We start from the raw sequence: 25,292 nt of genomic DNA, 5'->3' as shown, positions 1-25,292 counted from the left end.
TAGATAAGTAAAATGTTTAAAATCCTTGAATGAACCAAATCTGGCAGCTGAACTTTGTTGTTACCCATAGTACAGCAGTAGGTACCTACATTTTTCATTTTGATATTTGACACTAAATAATAAAGTTTCATATTACCTAATGGAAAAGAAAATCTCATTCGTTCAATACAATAATTGATTGACACTTCGGGTGCCCTCTTATTTTGATTGAAAACCATTACGCACTACAAACATATTATGTATGTATTTAAACTCTTTCTCGTACAAAAGAAAAGGAACAAAACACATTTGACAAACTTTGAGATACTTGTACAAAGCGATGTAAGCAGATTAAAGTACCTATCAATCAATCCAGATGTAGATGTTACATCCAGGCTGTAAAGATCCCGAGCTCATCCCAAAACTAAAACTCAGCATAACATACTATTTGCTGATCTCTCATAAAATCGGTAAACCGATGCAAAAAGTTGAATCAGAAACTAACACAGAACTCCGTATCTGATCGAATAGAGTTTCAAAATCATAACCCAAGGGTGGCTACAAAGGGCCGCCGGCACAAAGGCGCGCTTGCGGCCCAGGCCGACCACCGCAGTTTTATGCCGCCTTAGTTGGCAGAAGTTTAAGCTAGGGTTAAACGCGGTCGAACCCGCAAAATTTATATTTGTTTAGAGAAAAAGGTCCGCTCGTGTACGTTACCCGGGTACCCGGCACCCACCCGCCCTGCCCTATCATAAAAGGAGATTTTACACATCAATACGCTTTATAAACTTTCAGCGTCAGCGAGTAGGCTGCCATAAATTAAGCTTACCTTGCTTTCCATGTCCAGCCGCTCCTGGTACGCCATACTCCGCATGTGTTTGAGGTACGCCGTGGTGATGGGCACGCTGTAGTCCACCTCCTCCCCGCCGAAGTATATCCCGCCGTCAGGTCTCCAAGGCTTCGGATACCGGCCGAAAGAATTAGAATATTCTAAACTCGAAGGAAGCAACTTTTTCCTAGGCGGGGACGCCGATTTGGGCGGATCCTTCGACGTCAAATTAGCGACGTCCAAAGGATTGTACTTCTTCTCCTTCTTGACTTCAGTCTTTTTCTCTTTAACTCCTGCACTCTCAGTCGCTCTGGTGTTCTTATCGGGTTCTTCATCAATAGCGTCGTCTTTCGGCGGCACAGCCGGTTGTGGACTGTCGATTTTGACATCTTCGACGTCGATAAGACTGTTGTCGTCTTTGTCTATCTCTGGATCGGTGCGGACGGGCTCTTCTTCTCTAAATGGGGGTTCAACAGGCGAACTTCTACTGAACAAGGGTGTCGAATCGAAACCATTCTCTTTCTTAGACGTTAATTCTATATACGTGGGCTCCTGGTCTTCGGAGTCGGTCGCTTTTGGGCTCTCTACTTTCTTCAAAGGCTGTAGTTCCGTAAAGTCGAACTTTGGTTCATAAGAGAAGTTGGAATGGGCGGCGTCTATTTCGGATTCCCAGTTTCTGGTGTAGTCTGTGGCGCAGTGGGGTACGAAGGGGAGGTAGGTGGGGTGTCTGGTGGGGGAGGGGGAGGGTGTGGGGAGAGGAGGAGGCGAGGCGCTGCGCGGGCGCCGCGCGCACTCGCCGCATCCGGTGAGGAAACGCGTGACGGCCTCCCGCGGCAGGAACGCGTACGTCTCCGTAATCTGTTGGCGAAAACATCCGTGATTACCAGGAGAGCATATTTTTTGTTTGTGAAGAAGCTGGCGCTGCGGAAGTGGCCGCGATCAATTGTCTCGGCCACTCGAGGGAGATAATGATGCACGCTCGCTGCGGCTCGTGTCTCGATTTAGGGGCTGTTTGTGATATTAGACCGTTTATTAATTTTATACTACCTACTTAGGGCCTGTTTTTTTTCTGTGGCTTAAATAATAAGTGTGACTGCATCTTTTAACTACTTTTAACTGTCGCTTTATGTTTTTGAAATAATCATGTATGTTAGGAAGAACATATGTGATTTTCCCACTAACGTCGATAAGCCAAAGGCTACTAGAAACACAGGGAAGCTTAAAGTTCCATCTTACAGAGTGGCTAAAGGCTAAAACCAAAAAGTCGTTTCTGGGAAATTGCATACGTTTTTATAATAAAATTCCAAAAAATATTATAAATGAAACGGATACAAAATTCAGATCTATTGTCAAGAAGACATTAATATCAAAGGCGTATTATAAATCTAATGATTATATCATGGACAGGGATATTTGGAAATAATTCCGGTCCGCATTAGCGATCCCGTCAAATAGCGAACCTACTGTGTTAAAAATACTTGTGATGTACTTATACATATCATTAAAAAAATATATGTAATATGTTTAAAAAAAAAATACCTCGTTGAGTTTCTTGCCGGATTCTTCTCAACAGAGGTTTTTTCCGAACCGGTGGTAGATTTTTTTTGACATTCATAAGTGCTTGTTATAGCCTAAATTGAATAAAGATATTTTGACTTTGACTTTAATATGAAATAACAAGAACTTATTCATGAGAGTTATAAAACAGAGGGGTTACTACGAAACTCGAAAATCGAAGTTCGTATCGCACCGTCCCTTTCACTCGCGTATTAAATGACATAAGCGTTAGCGAGACGGCAACATACGAAGTTCGAGTTTTGCACATGTTTTGCACTTCGTAGTGGGCCAGGTCCAGCCAGACCCTACAGTTGTCGGCTGGGACCACAGATGGATCATTATTTATTATACAATATATCTTTGTAATACGTAAATACACATATAGTCAATTGTATGTTGTTATTCAATTATGTAATTACTTAGGTATTTAAGTCAAGGTTAGCCCAGTCTGAGGATATTTCGGCATAGCCACCGACACGCCATCAAAGTAAACATTTAATAAGTATTTATAGTGATAAACCATATTTTCATCGGATCAGACCTTTGGATCAGACGTAATAAATACGAACAAAAATAAACTGTCATATATTTTATTTGTTTGTTTTTAAATAAATTGCACGTACTGTCATCTTGTTATTACCTAGCTAGTATTGTATCACCTTTTATTTGCAGGAGTTTTTTTAATTTAAAATTAATTCCAATAAATTACATAAAGTTCAGAACGAAACGCTACTTTTATAACATTGTTTACAGCGCCATCTCCTAGCGCAGCATGGCAAAACTTGATTGGCTTCTTTCCAACCCAAGTGGCTCGAATAAACTCTTAAGTGAGCGGCTAAGTTAGCTAGAAAGTTACTGTATTTATTCATAGATGGCGCTGTAGTCAAACAGTGGCGTCACTGTAAATATTCTCGATTTCTTCTGGCATATTGTATCTAGATAGTGTGTTAACATAATAATAAGATATTATTATAATTTTACTTACAGTTCTATAAGTCCGTTTTTGTCCCGCATGCTTCCCAGGCCGACCTTCAAGTTCCACGTGAACTGTGTAGATGATGTCGAAGAAATTTTCAACTATTGCAACTTTCCGATAGACAGGCTCTTGATTTGGTGCATTCTGAAACAATAACGAGATATTATGTCAAATATGTTCCTAATTTTCAAACAATATTTAATATGAAAATTGCGACATCTACATTATCATCATAAGGTTTCCGAGTTGAAACTTCTGCTACTCGCCGATAGGTGGCGGTAAAACAAACATTCCATGATTCGCATTCGAATACACGTCGTACAGTCAAGGGCAAAGATCGACACGGCCAAAGTTGCAAAAATATGTACACACGACTTTATGCACTTAACTAAATAAATAAATAAATAAACATTAAGGCCGTGTATACATATTTTTGCAACTTTGGCCGTGTCGATATCTTTGCCCTTGACTGTACAATATTTTGTAAACAATTATTGTAACATCTATTATTCTTCCTTCAGCAAACTCATAAGTCATAAATCAGATTGATACTGAACATTGATAAATGTTTTCATTTTAGTTTAAAACGAACTGAATACGTTTTGAAGTTAAATAATTAAAATAAAATGACAATGACTGATTTGATTAATAAATGACATGTTGGAGCTGTAGGTATTTAAGTAAACGTGGCACTGATATTGTTTACTTGCACTGTTGACGACTTTTTTAATTATTTATTAGTAAATTAAATGTATACCATAGATTTATACGTACATGACATACGGATATGATATTACAACAAAAAATATGTACCTAACCTACATAGTTTTCGTTTTATGCAGCTTGATGCAATTTCTTAATTCCCCATTTGTGTTTATAACAACTTCCTAATTAACCTCATAAATAACGTGGACAGCAATTAGCTGGCACCGGGAGCGCAGCATCGCGAGGTAATTAGCCGACCGTCCCGGGCCGCCGTAATTACAGGCCCAGTTCTGTTGCAAGGTGACCAACGGACGCTTAACGTTTCATGATTACTTGGTACTTGATGCGGAATAAAGTGATGGTGACCAATGGCACTCAAAATTGCCCCATTAATAAAAAACATACCTGTACATAAAACTGACTGTATTTTTATTTTAACCCGCGAAAGAGCAAACAAAGGGGATGCGCTTGCTTATGTATAATCACTATGTGATCATAGCTCCCAAAACGGATGGATTTTCAATGTGTTTTTTAATCGAAAGGTAATTTGATCGAAATGGTTTTAAGCTAAGTGGCGTGTGAACTACTGGAACTGGTATAAGCCGCAGATGATGATAGTTGTTGACAGAGAACCTCGTCCGACAATACAGTCTACAACAAGGTTGACCAAACAAATTGGCCCGCCAACGCATTTGAAAGTACTTCTGAAAATTTTCCCACCTAGAAAATGTATTGGCCAGCCTTTGTCTACAGATATCGCTCCAATGACACCGTGGCTTTACCGAAACGGGTCGCAGATCGCCCCGCGCGAACGTGGCGCGACCGCGACTGATGGCGAGCGACATAGGGTTGTCGACGCTGAAGTTATGAGATCGAATGACTAAAAATTAAAAAAAATACTCTTTCTTCGTGGACATAGCGTTTTTAAATTCAGTTTTTGCCTGGTTGGGTAAAATATGCAGGTGGGCAAATATAAATAGATGATGTCCCAACAGTCCCGCGTCAAAGGCGCGACTACATGTTAAATCAAAATTTCCGATTATAACCTCTACGCGTAGTTCAATCAAACTAACGCAACCATGTAGTAAAATTATCCGGATTAGTTTTAAAACAGCTTGTTGAACTTGTTTAAGAAGCAATTTATGGATTTAGTTTCTTGCTATACCAGTTCTTCTCATGGAGGTCTGCCGTCAGCTCTGCGAACTGTTTCCGGTCTCTAGCCAAGCGAAATATTTCTTAACTGGCTATTCTTGCAATGTCTATTCACGTATCTTCCGAAGCCAGTTCTTAAAGCATGTTAATCTTAACGAAAATATCTTCAGAATTTTCATTTATTCAACACACTATAAGTAGTACGTATAACCGATACCGACCATTTCCCCACAAATCCGGCCAAAAGTCAGCAACAATTACCGTCTATCCTGAGAGCGGGCCCCGACCAATTAGCAAGACGCCGCCCGGCGAACCGTTTCGACGCGCCCTCGACGCGCCATTCTCGCACCCGTCATTCCACTGGCCGTCATTCCTGCGCCATTGTAGACAGATTCTGGGTGGCGTTCGTGATGCTTTCGTTATCGTAACGTTGTCGAAAGCCGAACGCGATTCTATGATACTCGTAATCGAAATGGTTTCGATTGGGCCAACCTAGAGTCGAGGCTTGAATCAAGGTTCACGATGAGTTTCATTATGATTTCTTTGGAATCAATATCGACTTGACATTTGCAGCTAAAAGATTCCATGTTGGTTAGGTACGTTCTGTTTCTCTAAGGCTGAGCTAGTGCTGTGAGGTAAACGTGCTCGACGCCTTCATACCAAATAGGTGACACCCTGCTAAGGACAATTTTAGTATGACAACTATTAGGACAGTGATAAGCACTCGGTGACTTCGGTCATACGCTCATTCTGACATCAATTCAGTCACTCGTTCTAGTTTTCTGTCATTCATATCTGGTTGACGAATATTTTCAAAAGGAAATTGATTTTAATCAGTCTGGACCATCAGTCCGTCAGTCTGAGCAGAATAAGTGTGTAGGTAACCGAAGTCGTACGTTTACTTTAGAGAGTGCATCAAATGCTTCTTGCCCCTTGTCCCGCAATTTCTCATGAGAATAAACCTGATCAGTTCTATACTGTTTCTGATTGTAGTAGTATAGTAATTATCGATATTGTCCGACTAGCCGTACATTGTCCAGTTGCCCACATAGCCGCAACGCCGACGACTGGGGCGATACATCGACAGCAACAGGTGGCTGAGACACGTCGCAGTCATTCCTTTGGCAGTACAAAAAAGGAGAATGAATTATTTATAAGTACAAAAAGAAAAAAACTAAAGAATCTACTACGAGTAGGTACTCTGCTGAGACCGGCAGCAGCAACTTGGGACAGATAATCTTTTGAGGATATAGCTGGCGTTGTTAAACCTTTATGTGAGTTCTAACAATGGGTAAAATATTATCGGTTTGTCAGTAAAAAACCGGACAAGCGCAATCGAACTCGCGGGTTCACGGTTACCAAATCAATCTGAAATTCTGAGACTAATAAATCGACGGTTAAGAACCAATACCGTCTATCTACCATCTTTTACCATGATAGTTAGGTGTTATTGATTCTTAACCGTCGAAATTTCCCTCGGTAATTTGCAAAAATTACATCGTGATCAGCAATTTACGTTTGAAGCACACCCTTGCTAGGTTTCAGCTCTTTCAACTTTGCGGTTGAGATTTGGAGATGTTCCATGCGTTACTTCTCATTCCGTGGGATTGTGAAATTAAAAGCAGCCAATGTGTTGTTTTAGAGAACCATTTCACAATTTGTACCTATATGCTTAAAGGTATTATTTGAAAGCACTGAAAGAAAGGGGTTTTCCGCTGGAATAATGAAAATAAAAAAAAACTATTCCACGCGACGAACATTTTCACCGAACCGCTATCTATTTAAAACAAGCCTCCCTCCGAGGGACCGGAAGTAGGCAAAGGACCAGCGGTGGCTTCCGGTCCCCGCGATAACCGGATATCGCGCCGGCAATATTGCCGGGACGAATCAATTAAAGGACCTTTCAAAATATATTAAATGAAAAAAGTGAAACTAATGGAAATTGAAGCGTCGATGTTGGTCGGATGAGATGGACCTCGAGTCGAAATAATCCGCCAATCTTATTTTTAAGTGATATTTAATTTCAGTAAAAGTCTTTGTTTTCTTAGATTATTTTTTTGCTACTTTATTTTTATTTGTGCTTTTCGGTTGAGCTAGCCCTAGTACATAATGTATTTTGTGGTACCAGTTGTTTTGATCTGGTAGTTCTAGTACCGTACCGACCAGGAAAGCATCAACGAGTAGGTGCAGTACCATCGACTAATTTCAGAGTAGTGAAGTAAGCAAAATTAATGAATATTTTATCGATGTAAATAGTAAATAAGTAGGTATTGACTATCGACTGTTCTCCGAGGTGTATCCGTTTAGTTATGTTTATGTAGTTTGATTTTCTTCCGTATTCTTGCTGCACAGCAAACTCAAAAATATATATTTCGATTAAACCATAGTAATAAATGACCCTGGCACCATTATGAATTCTATGCTGGCTCGCCAGATTCTAAATTTCTAAGAGCACTCTAGCCATAGAAATTTAAAGGCCGTAAATACTGACATTGGGTGCAAGCGGTGTCTCATGGGAGCTTGAAAAACGCATGACCGCCCACGCGCCCACACCCGCCTGGCATTGTCTGCTGCCCTGGTAAATCCACATGGTCGAATAAAGGTTTTTTTTTCCATAAACCAGGACAGACCTACGATGCAGATCGTCTGGTTGGTGCAGTACCATTCTCTCAACATCAATGTGTGCAACAGTACAGTAACAACAAGACAGTACTTTTGTCCCTGATTAATTTTATATTATATCTTGCCATTTAATTTACCTGGGAAAGGTGTCGTATCGTAAAATCCGCCAGATCACGAAATTCCTAGGCATACCGTTAAATGGCGGCATTTAATGAATTGGCTAAGGGACATCCGCCATATCGTGCTAGGTCTAGTGCCGTTTAGGCAGATCATGAAATTCCTAGGCATATAATGAAACGCCGCCATGTCGGTTCTGGCACTTTGCCGGCCGCTACTGCGGCACGCTCGCTACGCTCGCTCGGCTCGTGCGTTGTGGCCACAATTCATACTAACCACTCCTCGCTTCGCTCGTCGTACCTATTTTTTATTACAAAGAAAAGTATTTTACGATGTGCACGGTATAGAGGAATATCGATGAATGCGTTGCTCTAATTAATCGATCTGCCGTATTGTTTCTCAGGCACATCGTGATATACTTGGCCAACTTTTAGGCAAATGGCGCCATTTCTTGATATGCCTAGAAATTTCGTGATATGGCGGATTTTACGATCGGCCGCCGACATACAAATTTTGATTTCTTCGCCAAACTATCTTTAGACAAAACTCCTGTTTGACAAAGTCAGTTTAAACGTTGAAACTGGTTGGTTTTGCGTACCTACATAAATTAAGACATGTGCACCGCGCCGCCGTGCCGAACGGTGAATATTTTGATAATTTTAATGTAGCCTGGTTTTTTGTTAATCTTCGATTCGAGCTTCACGCCGATTACGCCGCCGCCAATGATACAATACAACCATCGAACGCCACCGACGATGCCATCGGCGCACATGCCTACCTACATGGCGCCCTTCAACAACAAACTCGGCACTTGCTAGCTAAGTAGCTAGCCATCAATCCACAACGCATTCAACTAATGTACGAACGAAAAGTTCCCGCAAGCGGCTGTCGACAAAGAAAGCCGTTAACGACACTCGATCGCGCCGCGCAGCATGTTTGCCGGCCCCTCATCTCCCTTGGCCGAGTGTGGTCCTACCACGCGATATACGCATTCTATCTATACTTACTTACGTTTTTTTCTTGGGAATTATATCGAACATGAGTTACAAGTTCATATAATATTCTTGATTTCCTAAATATACTCCTAAGTTCAGTACAAAATTTACTTTTGGGCGATTGCTGATTAGAAGAATTAAATTTTTATGAAATAACTAGCTGTTGACTGCGACTCCGTCTGCGTAGAATTATGAAAAATAGTACCGAATATGCACAAAAAAAACATTAAAATCGTTCAAGCCGTTTCGGAGGAAATTTTTACAAATACTGTGACACGAACATTTTATATATTGGAAGAAGAAGATTAGATAGAAGAAAGATTTACTTACTTCCTAAGTTGGTACTGTATTTACTACGATAAAAGTAGGAATCCTAAAAAATTTAACAATCGAATGGAAGGAATTACAAAGAAAATTTTGAACGTTTATGGATATTATACTCGTAGCATAGACCCTGCACCAGGGTGCGCCCTGACTTATTGAGTATATTATCATTGTATTCGTATTCGTGGCCAATAATTAAAGTTTAACTGTCAAAAAGAATACAAAGGGAACAAATACAAAAGGAACTAACAGATAACGGGTGTCATCGCATTCAAACGACCGCAATTAACCGTTTGGTACCAGGCTCGTATAGCCGGCAAGATACGGGCAACAAGGGGCCAAAGCGGCCCCGAGGGAGGGAGGCAAGGGCAAGAACTGGCGCAAACATCGGGGCAATGATCAATGGGCTGCGTGGTCGGACTGACTCTGACAAGTTGGATGAGCGAGAGGGCTTGACGCGTAACGCGTTGGTAACGTATTTTTGAAGACAGTAATACATTTTCTTTTTGAAGCTCAATGTGTGTATTCTGGATGGGATTGGAAATTTGGAATGAACCCTACAACAACAAATAATAAAAACACAAAACCGTGGCTACGGAATCACTGTGCGCGACTCAGACTCGCATTTGGCTGGATATTCAATTAACGTTTCTGGAGTGTAAAGAACTGACCCACGAAAAAATTAAAAGAACACTAATCTGCTAACAATTTGTCCAAAACTGCTTTATCAAAGAGTAAATATTACCTATAAGTAAGTACCTGTTTAAAGAACCTAAAAATAAAATCTTCGCCTAAGTATAACAAAAAAAATGCGTCATTTCACACACTTCTCAGTTCTCACCATTCAATCATGTCAGCTGAAAGACGTCCACTGCTGGACATAGGCCTCCCCCAAGGCTCTCCACTTAGACCGGCCTTGTGCTTGTGCCGCTGTGTGACCGCGGTGGATGCGGAAAGCACCATTCAATATCACGATCTAATTAAAAATCATCACAATTAGTGCGGTGCACCCCAATTTTAATTAAGTATCAATATCGATTATCACCGATCCGATGCTATCATCGGATTAGTTACTGGCCAGTAATTACACGGTCAACCTTTGACCCGCGGCCCGTGCGCGAATTACCATCTAAGTATTGCCGTATGTTCCTCCGTATTCATGTTTCACTGGTAGCATCATATACGTGGACAAGAAGTAAATAATATTAAGTACTTTGTTGGACGATGGTAACGATGTGTACATTCAGTGTGAAATGCTACTGTTTTTTTTATATTAAACTAACTAACCGCCCCGGGACTTTCGGAAATTGTTTTTTTTTTTTATGTATATCTATGGTAACGTTTCCAGATTTATTATAGCTTAGCGTTTATTCTAGCGTAAATCTGTATAAATAATAAATATATGTATTGAAAAAATGATTCGCGCATCACTTGAAAACGGCTACTTACACCTATTTGATAACCTCTAATCCTTGAAAATTTTATGTAATATAAAAAAATCGGATTTGACTTCGATACCAAAATTGAGTGAGTAAAAAATACCTTTTGCCCTACTGTCAACAACAATGCAACGAGCGAACACCACTAAATCGACCAACGATCCCAAAATTCAAAATAGTGTGATCGGTCGCAAACTTTGCCCGACGACTTGAAACATTTCGGCAGCGCTCTTCGAAGTTTGTAGACTGTCTTATGATGTAACATACCCGCGGCTTCGCCCTCGTAAACCATCAGGTCTGCTTGATGAGTAAGACTTTCTGATATTATTATTATATCAGTCCAATAGCCATATCGGCAGCTGTATCGCGTTCATAGTTAATACACTTTGTTATTGTCAGTGTGAGCATTAAGACAACCGGTTAAATGACAGGCACATGAAGTAGGTAAGTATTTATATCTTGGCTGTCTAAGCTTTAGGTACAAATGTCTAATCTTCCAGCATTGTGGATATGTAGGGCTACTGGTTCTCATTTACTATCAGGTGACACATTCCTGTAGGCTGCTCATACAGGAGTTCTATACCTGTATCACATCAGTATCCCATAACCTGTAATAGGTGTAGTGTAGGTACTACAAGTCGCAACACGCTTGGTCGGTATTGCTTTCCTCGTCCCACTCGCCCAGCGGGACAAAGATGGAAGGATCGACAAGTGAGAAATGGCGTGTCATGTCGGCCACGTGTCGCGGTCATCACTCAGTGCTTGTCGTGGACAGGGTTGGCTCTCGGTGCATAATTACAATAATTACGTAGTTAAGTAAATTGTGTAGCATATCAGGCGGTATTTGTTAAACTACTATTGCTCTGAACTGTATATTATGTGGTTTACAACAAAGAGTTATTGTTTTGTATTTTATTTATGTATACAATACTATTACATTCGAAAACAACCTTTGATTACAGTGTGTATAATAAATGACCTGTTAGTTTTGATTGTGCTTACATTTGGGAATGGCCTTAGCTACAGATGTCAATTATTCTACTACGGGAATGTTCGCTCAGTCGAAGATAAATTGTATGTAATAAAGTAAATTGTGTACTAAATTACAAAATACCGTTTTAATAATAATTTAGGCCTTACGAATAATAACTTGATTTAATGTTAACAAGCGTCTATTAAAGATGAATAAGGACGTAAGTCATCAAAAGAAAAGTTGTAATAAAAATAAACAGAAAAAACAATCGGCAACCCTAATTGTCAACGACAGCGCCCGGAGCAGTAAAGAGCGGCGGCGAGTCGCGCAGCTCCGGCGCGAGCGCGGCATGCGGGAAGGTAGCGGGACGGGCTAGGGTTGCACAAGCAAAACAAATAAGTTTTTAACATAAACATTTTCTTAATATTATATCTGTTTTTATTAACAGATCGTTCGCCGCTCTTGACGTATGCAAGCGATCAAAATGTTGTTCAGTCAGTACGGACGGATACAGATGTTAAATGCTGGTTATATTTCGTTTTAAGAAAATCTTAAATATTTTTTTGAGTATACTTACTTTATTCATATTCCCAATTCCGTTCAGTATAATTGTATCTAAATTCATTTTATAGGGTAAAAAACAACGAAATCAAAAAAAGGTTGTAAAATTTTTGCAACAACCCCAAAAGCCGATTTTGTTGATTTTGTTACTAACTAGATAGACAACTCTGCAATGTACACTGCACAGACGTGTAAAACAGTCCTTTAGACTTGCATAATATACATTTTCATTGCATTGCAATTTTAAGTGTTTAGTCTAAGTTCACCCACTCTTGGCGATCAGATTGACTTTAAGTTCGGTCGGATATGTAAATATTTATTTAGATGAAAATGCAAGTGCAGTCAACAAACAGTTAAATCAGAAAAAAAACTTACAATAAATATAAAAACATTACATCTTATTAGAACATGGAACGTAAACTGGTCTGTAAGAACTACTGCATCCAATCCAAGTGAGATGGTTAAGTTTTTTAGCTATAACACAATCATATCGATGGTGGTAACCCTGTATGGGGCGGCGCGGCGCGGGGCGGGCGCGGGCGCGGGGGCGGAAGTGTCGTGCGTGCGATTTAATTCCATCGCCTCGCTCGGGACGGGGACTTGAATGTGTACTGTAGTAGAATAGGGATGGGGTGACGTCGATATCGATATCTAGATTATTTTGTGAAAAGTGGCCAGTGTACGAACATAGCAATTTCAGTACATACCTAAGTCTTGTGATCATTTTTTAAAGCTTACGTTGCGTTTATTTGATCACATAATTGGCTGTTAAATCTTTCAATTTCGGTGTCTAAAATGGTAAAACCGATTACTTGCTTAATAAAAACTGTACGTTAAATATTGATAAAATTTATTTAATTTTAATTTCAAGGAAAACCAACGAAATAATGAACTTATTGGTCGCGGTGCATGCCTATTCAAGATAAGGCATTGCATTTACATAATCTTTAAAATATTTTTTTTAAATACTAATGCATACAAAAACAAGTAATATTATGTACTGGTGAGTTCACAAACGTAGCTACATAACGAAATAAATTAGTTTCTATGTATATTCCTATCCTACCCCGTTTTCTGTTGTTTGCTGGCACTTTCACTTTGACAATTACGACAAAAAACTAAAAGTCTCGTAGAGCAGTAGTGTTTGCACATAATTTCATCTATAGATAGTTCCAAATGCTAATAGAGTTTATCAGCACTCCCGTGAGTGGCCTACATTACAATTCTTCATAGTAAACACAGTTATTTATTAGGCAACTAGCATCTGTCAATAGTATCGTGTTGGGCATTTTTTCAACTTAGCTATCATTCACCAACTGACTGGAGGATAACGTTCCAAAAATATATCATTCATCGATATCGATGAAACCATTCCACGTCTCTATACAAAAAGGTAGAGGCGGCCACCGACACAGCGGCGCTCGTAAAATTGCGAGGCCAGGTGATTCTGTCGGCGCTACACCCGATATTATACGCTAGCAGGGCTGTCGCTCGCGAACTTTGAGGTTTGCTGCTAGCTAATTTTTTTACTGACGACTGGATAAAGTTGTTAGTGACTCTGACTACAAAGCTAACGGTTGCGGATTCGATCCTCGGGACGCGCAAATAAGTAAAGTACGAATGTTTACTCTCGAGTTTTGGATATTTAAAATGTCAGCATATTAAATTTATAAATTTAAGTATATTCATTCATCCGTTGTCTAGTACCCATGACACGAGCTTTGCTTACTTTGGGATTAGGTCAATTGGCGTCAAGTGTCCCGCAAAACGAGTATTTATTTATTTCTTTTTTACTCGTATTGTATAGTGCCAACCCTGCGCGAGCCCACATGTGTTCGAGCGCGGAGCGCTTTTGAGACTTCTGTTTACCCCGGGGCCGTTCCGCCATTACAATCCCTCGCCCTTACCACCCTCAACATAAGCATCACCGGTTCAGCGTAGCGAAGGACAACTACACAGATGTCAGCGCATGTCACGTTACTAGTGTGAGTGTTAAGTTGACGTGTGTTAATTTGATTACAGATAGTAGGTCAAAAGATTACCCTCTTTCTGTTTACTGATATCCTGGTACGTCAATTCTAAAACCGTCAACGGCCGTTATGAAGTTTCCTACATTACAAAATTACTATGAACTTTCTGAATTAACAATATGAATCATGGAGAAAAATGCAATGCTTAGTATTAGTATTGCATTCATATTGTTAGTATGAATAAATATTAGTTAATATTGTTGCGTACGATAGAGCAGTAAGTAAGTATAGCATTTTTTTTTACATTAACAATAATCAGGAACTTCATAGTTGTGCACTATAGAATACTGAAAGTTAATAAATTCTATTAAGTCCGTCTGTTAGATTATCAGAAAATACTTAACGAGTATTTTTCTACTCATTTATTTCGAATCTAGCCTAGATATTGTTATTGTGTTTATTTCCTTCCACACCAAAATCAATATCGCCACGTTTTTCGCCTCTCCCGCTGTCATTGAGCACACGTTTTTTCGTATTTTCATAGCTTTTAGTCGAATACGGTACTAACTAGTCAATGACAATGTTATCTTTTTTGAACCACCGTCTCTGCCATAACCCTTTTGATTGAGCAGTTAACTTCGTTACAGACTCAGCTGGGAAAATAAATACATATGTAATGCCTTTTTAGCCATATGCGCGTTCTTGCTCTAAGCTCGCTTGCCGTTCCTTTTCCTCATAACTATTAGTTCAAGGGTGTACAGTCATCTCAGTTTTAAGGAACATAATGATGTGAAGAATTTGGATATTCTTGTTCGATTCGTTCATAGTCTTGGAACGTTTTATTTATTTCTATAGTTGTACTATACGTAATCTCGGCCCATACTGTCTTCACTCAGAATGAAAGGGTTGGGTGGGCCGTAATTCCCACGCGGGCCCACTGCGAATTTAGAACTTCATATATAACATTGAATTTCTTTGTGAGTGTGTGCAGGTTTCTTCACGATGTTTTCCTTCCCTATAAACTATAACCTAGCCCGTTATACTGTATACGGATGAATTATTTTATTTTACTATGAAAAATAATAACCAGACTCAAGGCTTAAGCAAGTTAATGACAGTGTAATGATGGCTTGAAAATTGCAATGCGCCGAATCCGCCGAAAAACAATCGGATATGCAATAAAAGGAATCTAAAAACAAATCTTTCTGGGTTAGACAATTAAATTTAAATACCGGGTTCTGCCTTTTCGCAGAATTATTGTTTTTGTTTGAATTTTTCATTTTGCAACTCAATTTTCTCCGAAACCAAAAATTTTCTCAGTGTATTGTTTATACTTTTATAGAACACAATAGGTTAGGTTAGGTTTGTTTTATGACAGAAAGTTTTTAAAACAAAATAGTTTCAGAGAAAATCCTGAGTTGGCAAATGAAACAGTTTGGCAAATAAAACATTTGTGAAACATGCGTTAGGAAAAGGCAGAGAGCCTTTAAAAACATATTCCATTACATTGAACCTTAAAGAATGCAACTGGCAAAGTGGTAATGGATCTTTCTATATCGAATCTTCACTTACATACAACCTTAAAAAAAGAAGCTTATTCTGATTCATCATTCCTTTCCATATACATCACCATATTAACATTCACAGCAGCCAGGGGCTACCTGCTCTCAACCTCCCGACCGCCCGCACCGGATGGGATACCCGCGAATAACTTTACTCTGTAACCGACATTGACATCCTGTTCTTGATCCCTTTCCTTGCGAGCGAAGGTTCCGTGTGGCAGTTCCCTCGGTATAACTGGGACAAGCTGGCTGCGTTTAATTTAAATTAAAGGAAAGTGGCACCGCCCAAGGAAAATGGAAACAACTGAAGCAAGGCACGGGGTTCGGAACTTTGAACTGGCAATGCAAAATCTCGTTACTTTTCGAAGGAATTTTGAAGTAAGTAAGTAAGTAACGAAAGGGACAAGGCCGACAAAATTCTAATCTATCTATTTAAATAAAAATTATTTTATATTTGCAAAACATTACTTCTAAAACAAAACATCCTCTCTTCACTTTTACTTTACTCTCTTCACCTTTTTGGCTTTGATCTGACTGACCGCCAACATTTCCATTCCACCAAACATATAGTTTGTGGCTAAATTCGCAAAAGCATCTGTACTTATATATTCCATCCAAGCTACAGGCGTATCCCCAGCTATCTCGTTACATAACCTATAAATCGAGCGTCGCGCCGGCGTCGCGTTACAAGTAGCTCTCCGCGCTAATGACGTACTTGTTCGCCCCAGCCGGGCTCGCAGGCGTCACAAGAATTTCGGCTGAATTTTAAAACGGTCCCACCCAACACTGTTGAGGGGAAGGATATTATATATCTGTTATGTTGTGATGGTAAACTGAAGGATGGAAAAGATCGGGTCAGATCAGAACAGCTTCTAAATTTTGACATTACTTCGGAAGTAAAAAGTTTAAACACCGATGAATAAATTAAGAGAATATGGTTAAAAAAAATCATATTACAAACAAAATTTAGTTACTTTACCCAGCTGAACTGTGAATCACTGACCTTTTCATAAATGTAACAGCGACATCGTATAACCTGACAAGGATAATCATGCTTATTGTGACAACTTTCTAAGATGGTCAAAATCAAAACGATTCGGTAGTACTTATCCCGACTCATACCAATTTTTTTTATAGTTCAAAAAAAAATGGAGTATGAAAATAAAATAATGGGAGAAGCAATATTTAGCACGGGAGTAAATAAATTAACTCACTATCACATCTGATACGAGAACGAATGTGCTGTCAAAAATGAAAGAAAAAGCACAAGGTATCGTACACGCCGCAACCACAAAAATTGGTATTCGATTCGGCCCGGTTTCTCCGAGGCGCCAAACCAGACTCGTTAATGCACAGCTGGATATGCCTGGTGCCTCCGACCGCAACTCGTGTAATGAAAAACATTTTTTCGACAAAAACAAGCTCATAAAAGTAACCAATGTGTGTCCGTATGAGACGCCTGGGTTTTCACTTCAGACTTCTGAGACTTCAACGCTCATGTATTATTTAAAGTCAATGGCTTAATATCTTGAGTATATGCTAACTTGTAATAATCTTTTACAGTTCGTTATAGATATAATATCTCACTCAATTCAATTAATCTAAACTTCTCAGCCTCTTTTGGTTTACTTCCTCGGCATCACTCCATTCTGTTATATGTATATAATCTGCAATCGTAAGCACTTACGATTACGTATCAATTTATATCATGTAATAAGAACGATACATAATTATCCTCTGATATAATATGATACAATTTTCTCAGAAATTTTCAATTTTACAACAGCAGCAGTGTTGTGATATTCCTAGTCGCATTAGTTTAGTAATAATGATTTGAGTAAATTAAATTCAAAGTCCAAAAAATGTTATACATATTTTACAGCATTATTAAAATAACCTAACCAACAAAAAGTTGGAAAAATCCCCGACTTGGTCGCTTCAAAGTTCAATGGCTCAAAAAGGCTAAAAGTTTTGATAAAACATGTCTAAGAACCATCGCTAGAAAACCTGATTTCAAATAAAAAACTGCATTCAAATCGGTCCACGCGTTCAAGGGTTACGGTGCCACAGACAGACAGACACACACACACACACACACACACACACACACACACACACACACACACACACTCACACACACACACACATAACGTCCAAACTTATAACACCCCTCCTTTTGCGTCGTTTAATCATTTAGTCGTTTAATAAAATACACGGGTCACTCACATGATTTAACAGTATTATTAAAAAATAAAACCCAACTTAACCTAAAACGATTTGTAGATTAAGTACACAATAAAAAACTAGTTGAGCCAATTAACAGTTTCACCAAAAGTCCTATTAGATCAAATGATTACCAAGTATTTCGTATAATGGTATATGATCTTTATATAATGCATTTTGATGCTTTCCTATCTGTACAGTAACTGGATTTATCACCGAGTACATCCAGTTGAAATAAAGCGATCGCCGGCGCCGCAAGAACAATGCGTCGGCGGGCCGAGCGGAAGCGCCTCCGACTTTACTTTTATTTATTCCCGCGAGAACTCCAGCCGTTTTATTTAATTCCTTCTATATTTTATAGCTGCACTCCCATTACCTCCTGCAGCCCGCGTTAGGGACATACATGCAGCTTTAACATCATTTTCTTGTAAACTTGTAATGTACCTACATATTTACAGAGAACATTTTGTGCAACTTACAAATTTATCGATATCGATATTGACCGAAGCGGGACAACACTCAATACATGAAAAAGGGCGTCGTGGTGTTTGTTTGTGTAAATTATAGAATAACTGGAAATTACGTCCCGAAAATCCCGAAATGAAAATATGGAAAATAAAGCTATTAATCCTATTTCCTCTTCTCCTTTTCACCACCCGACCGCGGCGATGGCGGTTGAAAAAAAAAAGGCAAAGCGACCATATTTACCGGGCGGCGCGCTACCAGGCGATCATAAATTACGAGCTAGCGGTCAGTAATTATGGCGTGGCGCGCGTGGGCCTTGTCACTAGGCGCGCATGCACGGCCCGGCCTGACGAGGAGTAATTTAGTGCACGCGTTGCTGTTTGGTAAATTGTGTTGGGTTTGTCGCGACGCGACTCGCTTGAAGTTTGCCGTCTTATTCTTATTAGCCAGCAACTTTGTAAGGACTGCCAGTAAAATACAACCAAGTTTCATGTAATTATATTTTGTAAGATTCTGACATAAATACACGGTGGGACGGAGCCGGCTTTCCTTGAAAGACGCCAACGAGAACCGTTGCAATTGCAATCTTGCAATCCTACAAGTTTTTATTCGCTTACTTCGCCTGATACACAAAAAAATAAGCCTTCACTTTCAGCAGCAGACAGTTTCTATGTTGTCAGTTCAATTACCTAATATAAAATATAGTGATGCTACTTATTGAATAGCAAACAAAATGTGATAAAGATAATACTTGTTCAGTTCGTTGTTTTTTTTGGCTTTCTTTGATCAAATCATTCTCTACCCAAAATGAGTCGCTATGAAATATGCTATGCGGTATCATTATTATCACGGAATGTCATTTGGCTGTCATTCTACTCTGCAGTGAAAGTGGATTAGATATCAGACAGACCATAAGCGCATAGGTACCACCCAAAAAAAACTGTCTACCGTTCTTGTAACGTCTAACTAAAATCAGCTCTCCGCAAAAAGGATTTTTAAGGGCACTGAAAATCAGTTTTTATGGAAAGAAGATTTTACCGTGGTTGGAGCCCTATCTCCTGTCATGGGCCATAAACCAGGTTTTAACCATTCAGCACCATAAAGCCAACCGCGGCCACATCAAACCGAGCCGTAAATAACGTACACTGAAATAGACATTACGGTCCGGAGGTAAAAGTTTAACGCAGCCAAATCATAAAGTCACCGGCAGATTGACTCTTTTGATAAATTCCGTTTTAACACGAAGAATTACCTAATCAAGTAAGTCTTAGCTGAACACCTTTGAGAAACGAAGCAAGTAGATAAAACAGAGATATATAGGGCTAGGCAAGGCAACTTACAACAAAAAAATTAAAACGATTTTGATTGGCATGCCTAAAATTACAGTTTTTCTAACACGTTCGATTAATGAATAATGATTGACGTTTTCTGTTAATTCGGAATCATACGATCGAAAGTCAAAGCAGACGGTCGAATTGCTAACGTTCTAAAGTCGATATAAAAAAAAACGCGCGAAGCTACAAACGCGAAATATTCGTAGTAAAACTCGGCTCCTCGAAAACGGTAATAATATCCTATCTGCTCATGTCACCCGTATACCCGAAGACTTGATAACAGGCTAAACTGAGCACTTATCGTTGCGGGACGCGCGAATGAATCAATCAATCAGCGGCTGGCACCAGGGGGCCAGGACTGGCGAGGGGGCGTAATGAGCAAGGCGTCGTTAGGCGAGGCGAGATGGCGACTGGGCCATTAAGTTGTGAATGCGCTGGGTACGGGCGGAAGCGGGTAGCGGAAGCGGAACTACTGCAAGGAGATGGCAACGTAAGCAACGTTTTGTAAGGTTGCGATCTCATCCGAACAGCGGGAGTACTTAAGCTTAGTCTTATTTACACCGTGCGAATATATAATGCAAGTTTCTTTACATAGCAGGGACGCGCGGGCGCGGCTACGTGTTTAAAAATGATTGACCATCGCTGGCAATGTAATGTACCGTAACGTAACTCATATGATATTCCTCGTTCCTTCTAGGTAAGTAATTAGGGAGAGGTCCTGCTACTCCTATTCAGCAAGACCCATGTTGTATACAAGTATATAGATATAGGTGAAACACTTAAGTAAATGACCTGTTGTATTGTATTTGTATCACACGTTGTAGGTATTCTGTAGTAACGTATAAGCAAATCGACGTTCCAAATTCGAAAAATGACTTAAGCTCCATATCCATTATGTGTACTTACTACTATATAAAACAGGTCATTTTACTTAAGTTTTTCACCCAAGCTTTGAGTTGTAGCACAATAGTCAACACGGTGGCAGTGGTTCAAGTTCATACGGAGCTACGCCACTGGTACCTAAGACTCCATTAACCGTTGGAAATCGTTGCAATCATGTCTAAATTAATTTATTTACTTCTTTGAAAACTTGTAGCTTTCTTGTGCGTAGGTAACATCACCACTCGCCACGAGGGAAATCAAAATCATGCACGTACAATTTAGGGTTGTTCATTGATTCAAGGTCAGCGATTACTGTTAAGTACTGAGTATATAGTAAATTAAGACTTTAAGGTAAGGCTAAATAAGGTAAGACAATTGATTTTGAGCAATCTACGTAACTTGGAATCACAATCGTTTTCATCACTTCTTTCTGTCACACGGTATATAAGACGATGGTAAAAAGAGATAATGAATGCAATCGCGAACGTCAGCGCGTTAGATCTAGACACATCCGAAAGGCAAGTGCGGCAAAAATAACAAACTAAAAAGTACTATTAAGCAGTTTGTCACCCTGTCCTGGGGTTTATCAGCAAACGACGGCAAAGGCGGAAATCTGGTGAGAATAGACAGACGCGTTGCGCTCCGTGCGATTAATACGTGGAACTGAGCAAAAAGGAAATTATTTCCTTCCCGCGCTGAGGCTCTGGTAGACTGATCGTCCAGATGTAAGAACAATTTTCGTTTTTTTTTAAACCAATGAAATAAAGATAAATTGGAAATTATGAATCAAGTAACTGAATTGTGAATATTTTTATTATTTTGTCGAGAAACCTCACATTATTATGTTCTTTTCTATGCCTGTTAAATCGTTTCATTCAGATCAATATCCCCAAAACCATTATTACAAAACACAACAAAACACTCGACAACTTTCCATCCATAATTTCTATGTAGGTAACCTTTTTTTTTTAAATCTTACCTACATACAATCAACTCTTTGTCGGTGCTCATGTTCAGCTACTCGGAAAGAGCTCACCCCCGAGTTTAACTATGGATTTTCCTGTACTCAAGTGGCGGGAAAAATTACGGGAGGCGAATTGAGGGGACGGAATTACGAGCACCGTACATTTTGTCTTACAGATTCGATAAAAACTTACAAACAAGTCGGATTAGGGGACTAACCACTAACAGGAAACGCAATGACTTGCCATCTTGAGTCGTCTTAGTGAACTCAGTTTAATATTATCTATTCTGTGGTTTAATTGACAAAATGGCCGCAAATAATTTTTGAGCCGCATTCACTACTGCGCAACTCTGCCCTCCCAGTACAGCTCAGTAGGGGGATTAGTTTTGACTCTTGAACCCGATCCCATCATTTCCAAGAGGCGAGACAATAAGTGAATATTCCCGCGTGATCGCCCAAATTTTCATATTTCCGGGTTTTGTTTGACGCGGGCGGGACGGCACGAGATGACTTTTCCGCAGTCGCGTGATCATCTGATAGAGGCGCCTACTTAAGCACGTTCGTCGGGTTTCGTGATATTTTTCTGGGTATTTCTGGTTCTAACCAGAACGAGGGTTGTACTATTACTTATTCTGTGACGAGGGTTTATTTATGTACAGTCGAGTTCATTAACTAGAGAGCAAAGATTTGATGAAAAATATCTGAACACGCTTCCACGCCGTTAACAATAGTCGTGTTCAGATATTTTTGATCAAAATCAAATCAAAATTAACTTAGGATAAGTTTGCGGGAAATCAGCATACCTAGTCCCCGCGGGATAGGGATAATCGAATTCTTCGCAGATGAAGTCGCGGGCAACAGCTTGGTAGTGCATAATTATTTTAGTTGTCTATGTCTTTGCTTGTTATTACTTTTTAGTTGTCTTTTTTGGCGGCGTTTTTTGTCGGCGTTTTTTTCGGGCGTTTTTTTTAAGTCGGGTATTTTAAATTTAAGTTTTTTTATTTCATGTTTTTTAAACTGGTATATTATTTTTTAAAAGTCTACCTACTAGTGTGTTGGATATCCTGGCTACAGCATCAGCTCATCTTGTTGCCACCACTGCATTGTATGTAGAATCAAATACTGATCAAAACGAATCCAAACACGACATACGTGCTATTATTTTTTATAGAGTGTAAGTACTAGTGTGCTGGATATCCTGTCTGCAGCATCAGCTCATCCTGTTGCCACCATTGCATTGTATGTAGAATCAAATACTGATCGAAACGAATCCAAAGACGATATATCTGCTATGGTTTTATCAAGAGTTTATCTACTTACTCGAGTTCCGGATATCCTGGCTGCAGCATCAGGCCCAGAATTCCATAATCTTGCATAGTTATATAGCATATATGGGTATTTAAAATTTTAGGTCCCAAATATGTTTGGAAGTAAAGTAAATACCCGTTATGCGTCTAAGATTCCTGCCGCAGCGAAAAAAAGAGCTGATGATCTTGAAGCGGCTGAACCGATTTTGATAAAACATATCTAAGAACCATCGCTAGAAAACCTGCTTTCAAATTAAAAAAAACCGCATTCAAATCGGTCCACCCGTTTAAGAGCTACGCTACGGTGCCACAGACAAACACACAGACAGACACACAGACAGACACGCAGACAGACACAAAGACAGACACACATAGCGGTCAGACTTATAAACACCCTTCTTTTTGCGTCGGGGTTAAAAAAACTTCTGAAAGATCACGTCGGTCAAAGTCGCGCGAAGCGAAGGAAGATACGGCTTTTTACGTCGTAAATGTTGTAATCAACTCAACGAAGTACCAGGGCGACATGACGCATTAAGCAGCAAATCAAACGAAGTCTTTAGGTTACGTGAGGTAACCCGACGCGATATGATTTGTGAAGCGTGAGTGAATAGAGCCCCTGGCTGTCTCGAGGTTCGGTAGCAGCAGTGCAGTAGGTACGAAGTGCCGATCAACAGGGAAGAGGCGTTTGATAAACTTGTTACACTGAAAGGTTAGGTAGGGTTGATGATACAGTTCTGTTATCATTTTTACCCTACTCTGCAACATAGACAAAGTATAGTAACTACTGAACTACCGATCATTGCAACTGGTTTCAATCAGAGAGAAAAGTAAACTAATTAATCATTAGACTGCCAAGTTGAACGCCAAACGAAGCAATTCAAGATGAATTCAAGTCGCATTATAAATTAAAATTAAGTTTAATCGTCGTCAAACAACTAACTAACTAACCACTACAAAAACTCGCATAGAGGTCAAGATGTCTCACACATCAGTCATCACAGTCTCCAACATCGCTTTCTGTTTTCATTAAAAGTACTAGGGCACCATAAATCAACAGGCGCACGTTTGATCCGCGGCGTGTGTCGTGTCGGCGGGCGCGGGCGTGACATGGGATCGGCCCGTCTCGTCGCGTGCGCCCACAGCGCCGTATAGCGTTAAAGGCCTTGATCGTTGTTAATAAAATTATGTATTAAATTATTTTTATTTGAGATTTTTTTTCGACGGGAATCATATATATAATCATAGACTGCATGTTTCTTACATCAATACGGCGCACAAAATTTGTTCACAGCGCGGATTTGTGAAACTTTCACTATAGTTTGTTGACGTCCGTAACGGGTTGTTTGTGTCAAAATAATATTGATAATTGATGCGCCGCGCGTTTTGTTCCAAACAGCCAGTCTAGTGCCGTAAGGTACATATTAATCATCATGTAAAGTCACGAGAACGAAAACGTTATGTTTATTAATCTTCTAAAATTATCATCATCATCATCCCAGCCTATATACGTCCCACTGCTGGGCACAGGCCTCCTCTCAGAACAAGAGGAAAATTCTAAAATTATATGACGTATTAAATGCTAACTTTATGACCTTCCTTGTTTAAAACGAATTATAAAATTACTAATTATAATTGATTAATCCAGGTGTTACATTGCGGAGGTCCATATCACTAACAACAACATCAATACCGATAACAAGACACACACCAGGTAACAACATAGTTTATGCGGAGAAGCAAGGTAGTATAAGTTTTAAATCGTCTGCGTTTAACAATGCTTTTCTGCTTATGTACTTCATTCTTTGAAATATCTACTTTCAACTACTTAAAGCCTAAATAAAAGTCATAAAGTCAAAGTCATTGGTTTTACTGTAATGCTGTAATTTTTTATTGGCAAATAAATAAATAAGTGCAAATATACTATTCAAATGTATTCAAATGCTAAAACTTTGTAAAATATAGAAAGCGATCGAGCAGATGTATTGCTATTGTACCTACCAACAAACTCGCATCGCAGCCATACGAAATATCACACGATATTAAAGATATAACTAATCATAACCTCCACACAGCAATATCCGGTCTGATATACACACAATTACTTATTATAGCTATATCACACGTGCCAGCAGAGCTTTACTAAATGTTTAGGTCGTAAAAATATTGAAAGGACGTGACGATGAATCGCAATCGTTTCATTTTGTACGCTGCGCTGTCATAAACCGAGACCGTCATCGCACACAGGCACACAAATTTATAATATTAACTGACTCACTTTTACAATCCCGATTGTTACATACAGTATAAAAAGATGATCTTCATTTCATATACAAGAAGCTTCTTGTCATTTCAAAAC

The 25,292-nt window shown here is 39.4% G+C and overlaps 1 protein-coding gene across 4 annotated transcripts in view; it reads right to left on the bottom strand.

The window, feature by feature from the left end:
• Positions 1–25,292, bottom strand: part of LOC141441805 (nucleolar protein 4-like) — a 155,977-nt gene that overhangs the window by 81,857 nt on the left and 48,828 nt on the right. For all 4 annotated transcript variants that reach the window (XM_074106672.1, XM_074106676.1, XM_074106675.1 and 1 more), the window contains exons 3-4: positions 3,351–3,485; positions 809–1,666 (exon numbers count right to left, since the gene is read on the bottom strand). In XM_074106672.1, the coding sequence (XP_073962773.1) occupies positions 809–1,666; positions 3,351–3,485 (993 nt within the window). The remainder of the gene's footprint in view (positions 1–808; positions 1,667–3,350; positions 3,486–25,292) is intronic.

Source organism: Choristoneura fumiferana, chromosome 24 (genome assembly GCF_025370935.1).
Source record: "Choristoneura fumiferana chromosome 24, NRCan_CFum_1, whole genome shotgun sequence".
Taxonomy (NCBI): domain Eukaryota; kingdom Metazoa; phylum Arthropoda; class Insecta; order Lepidoptera; family Tortricidae; genus Choristoneura; species Choristoneura fumiferana.
The sequence above is the reverse complement of the archived record's forward strand: the minus strand, read 5'-3'. Positions and strand labels throughout refer to the sequence as shown.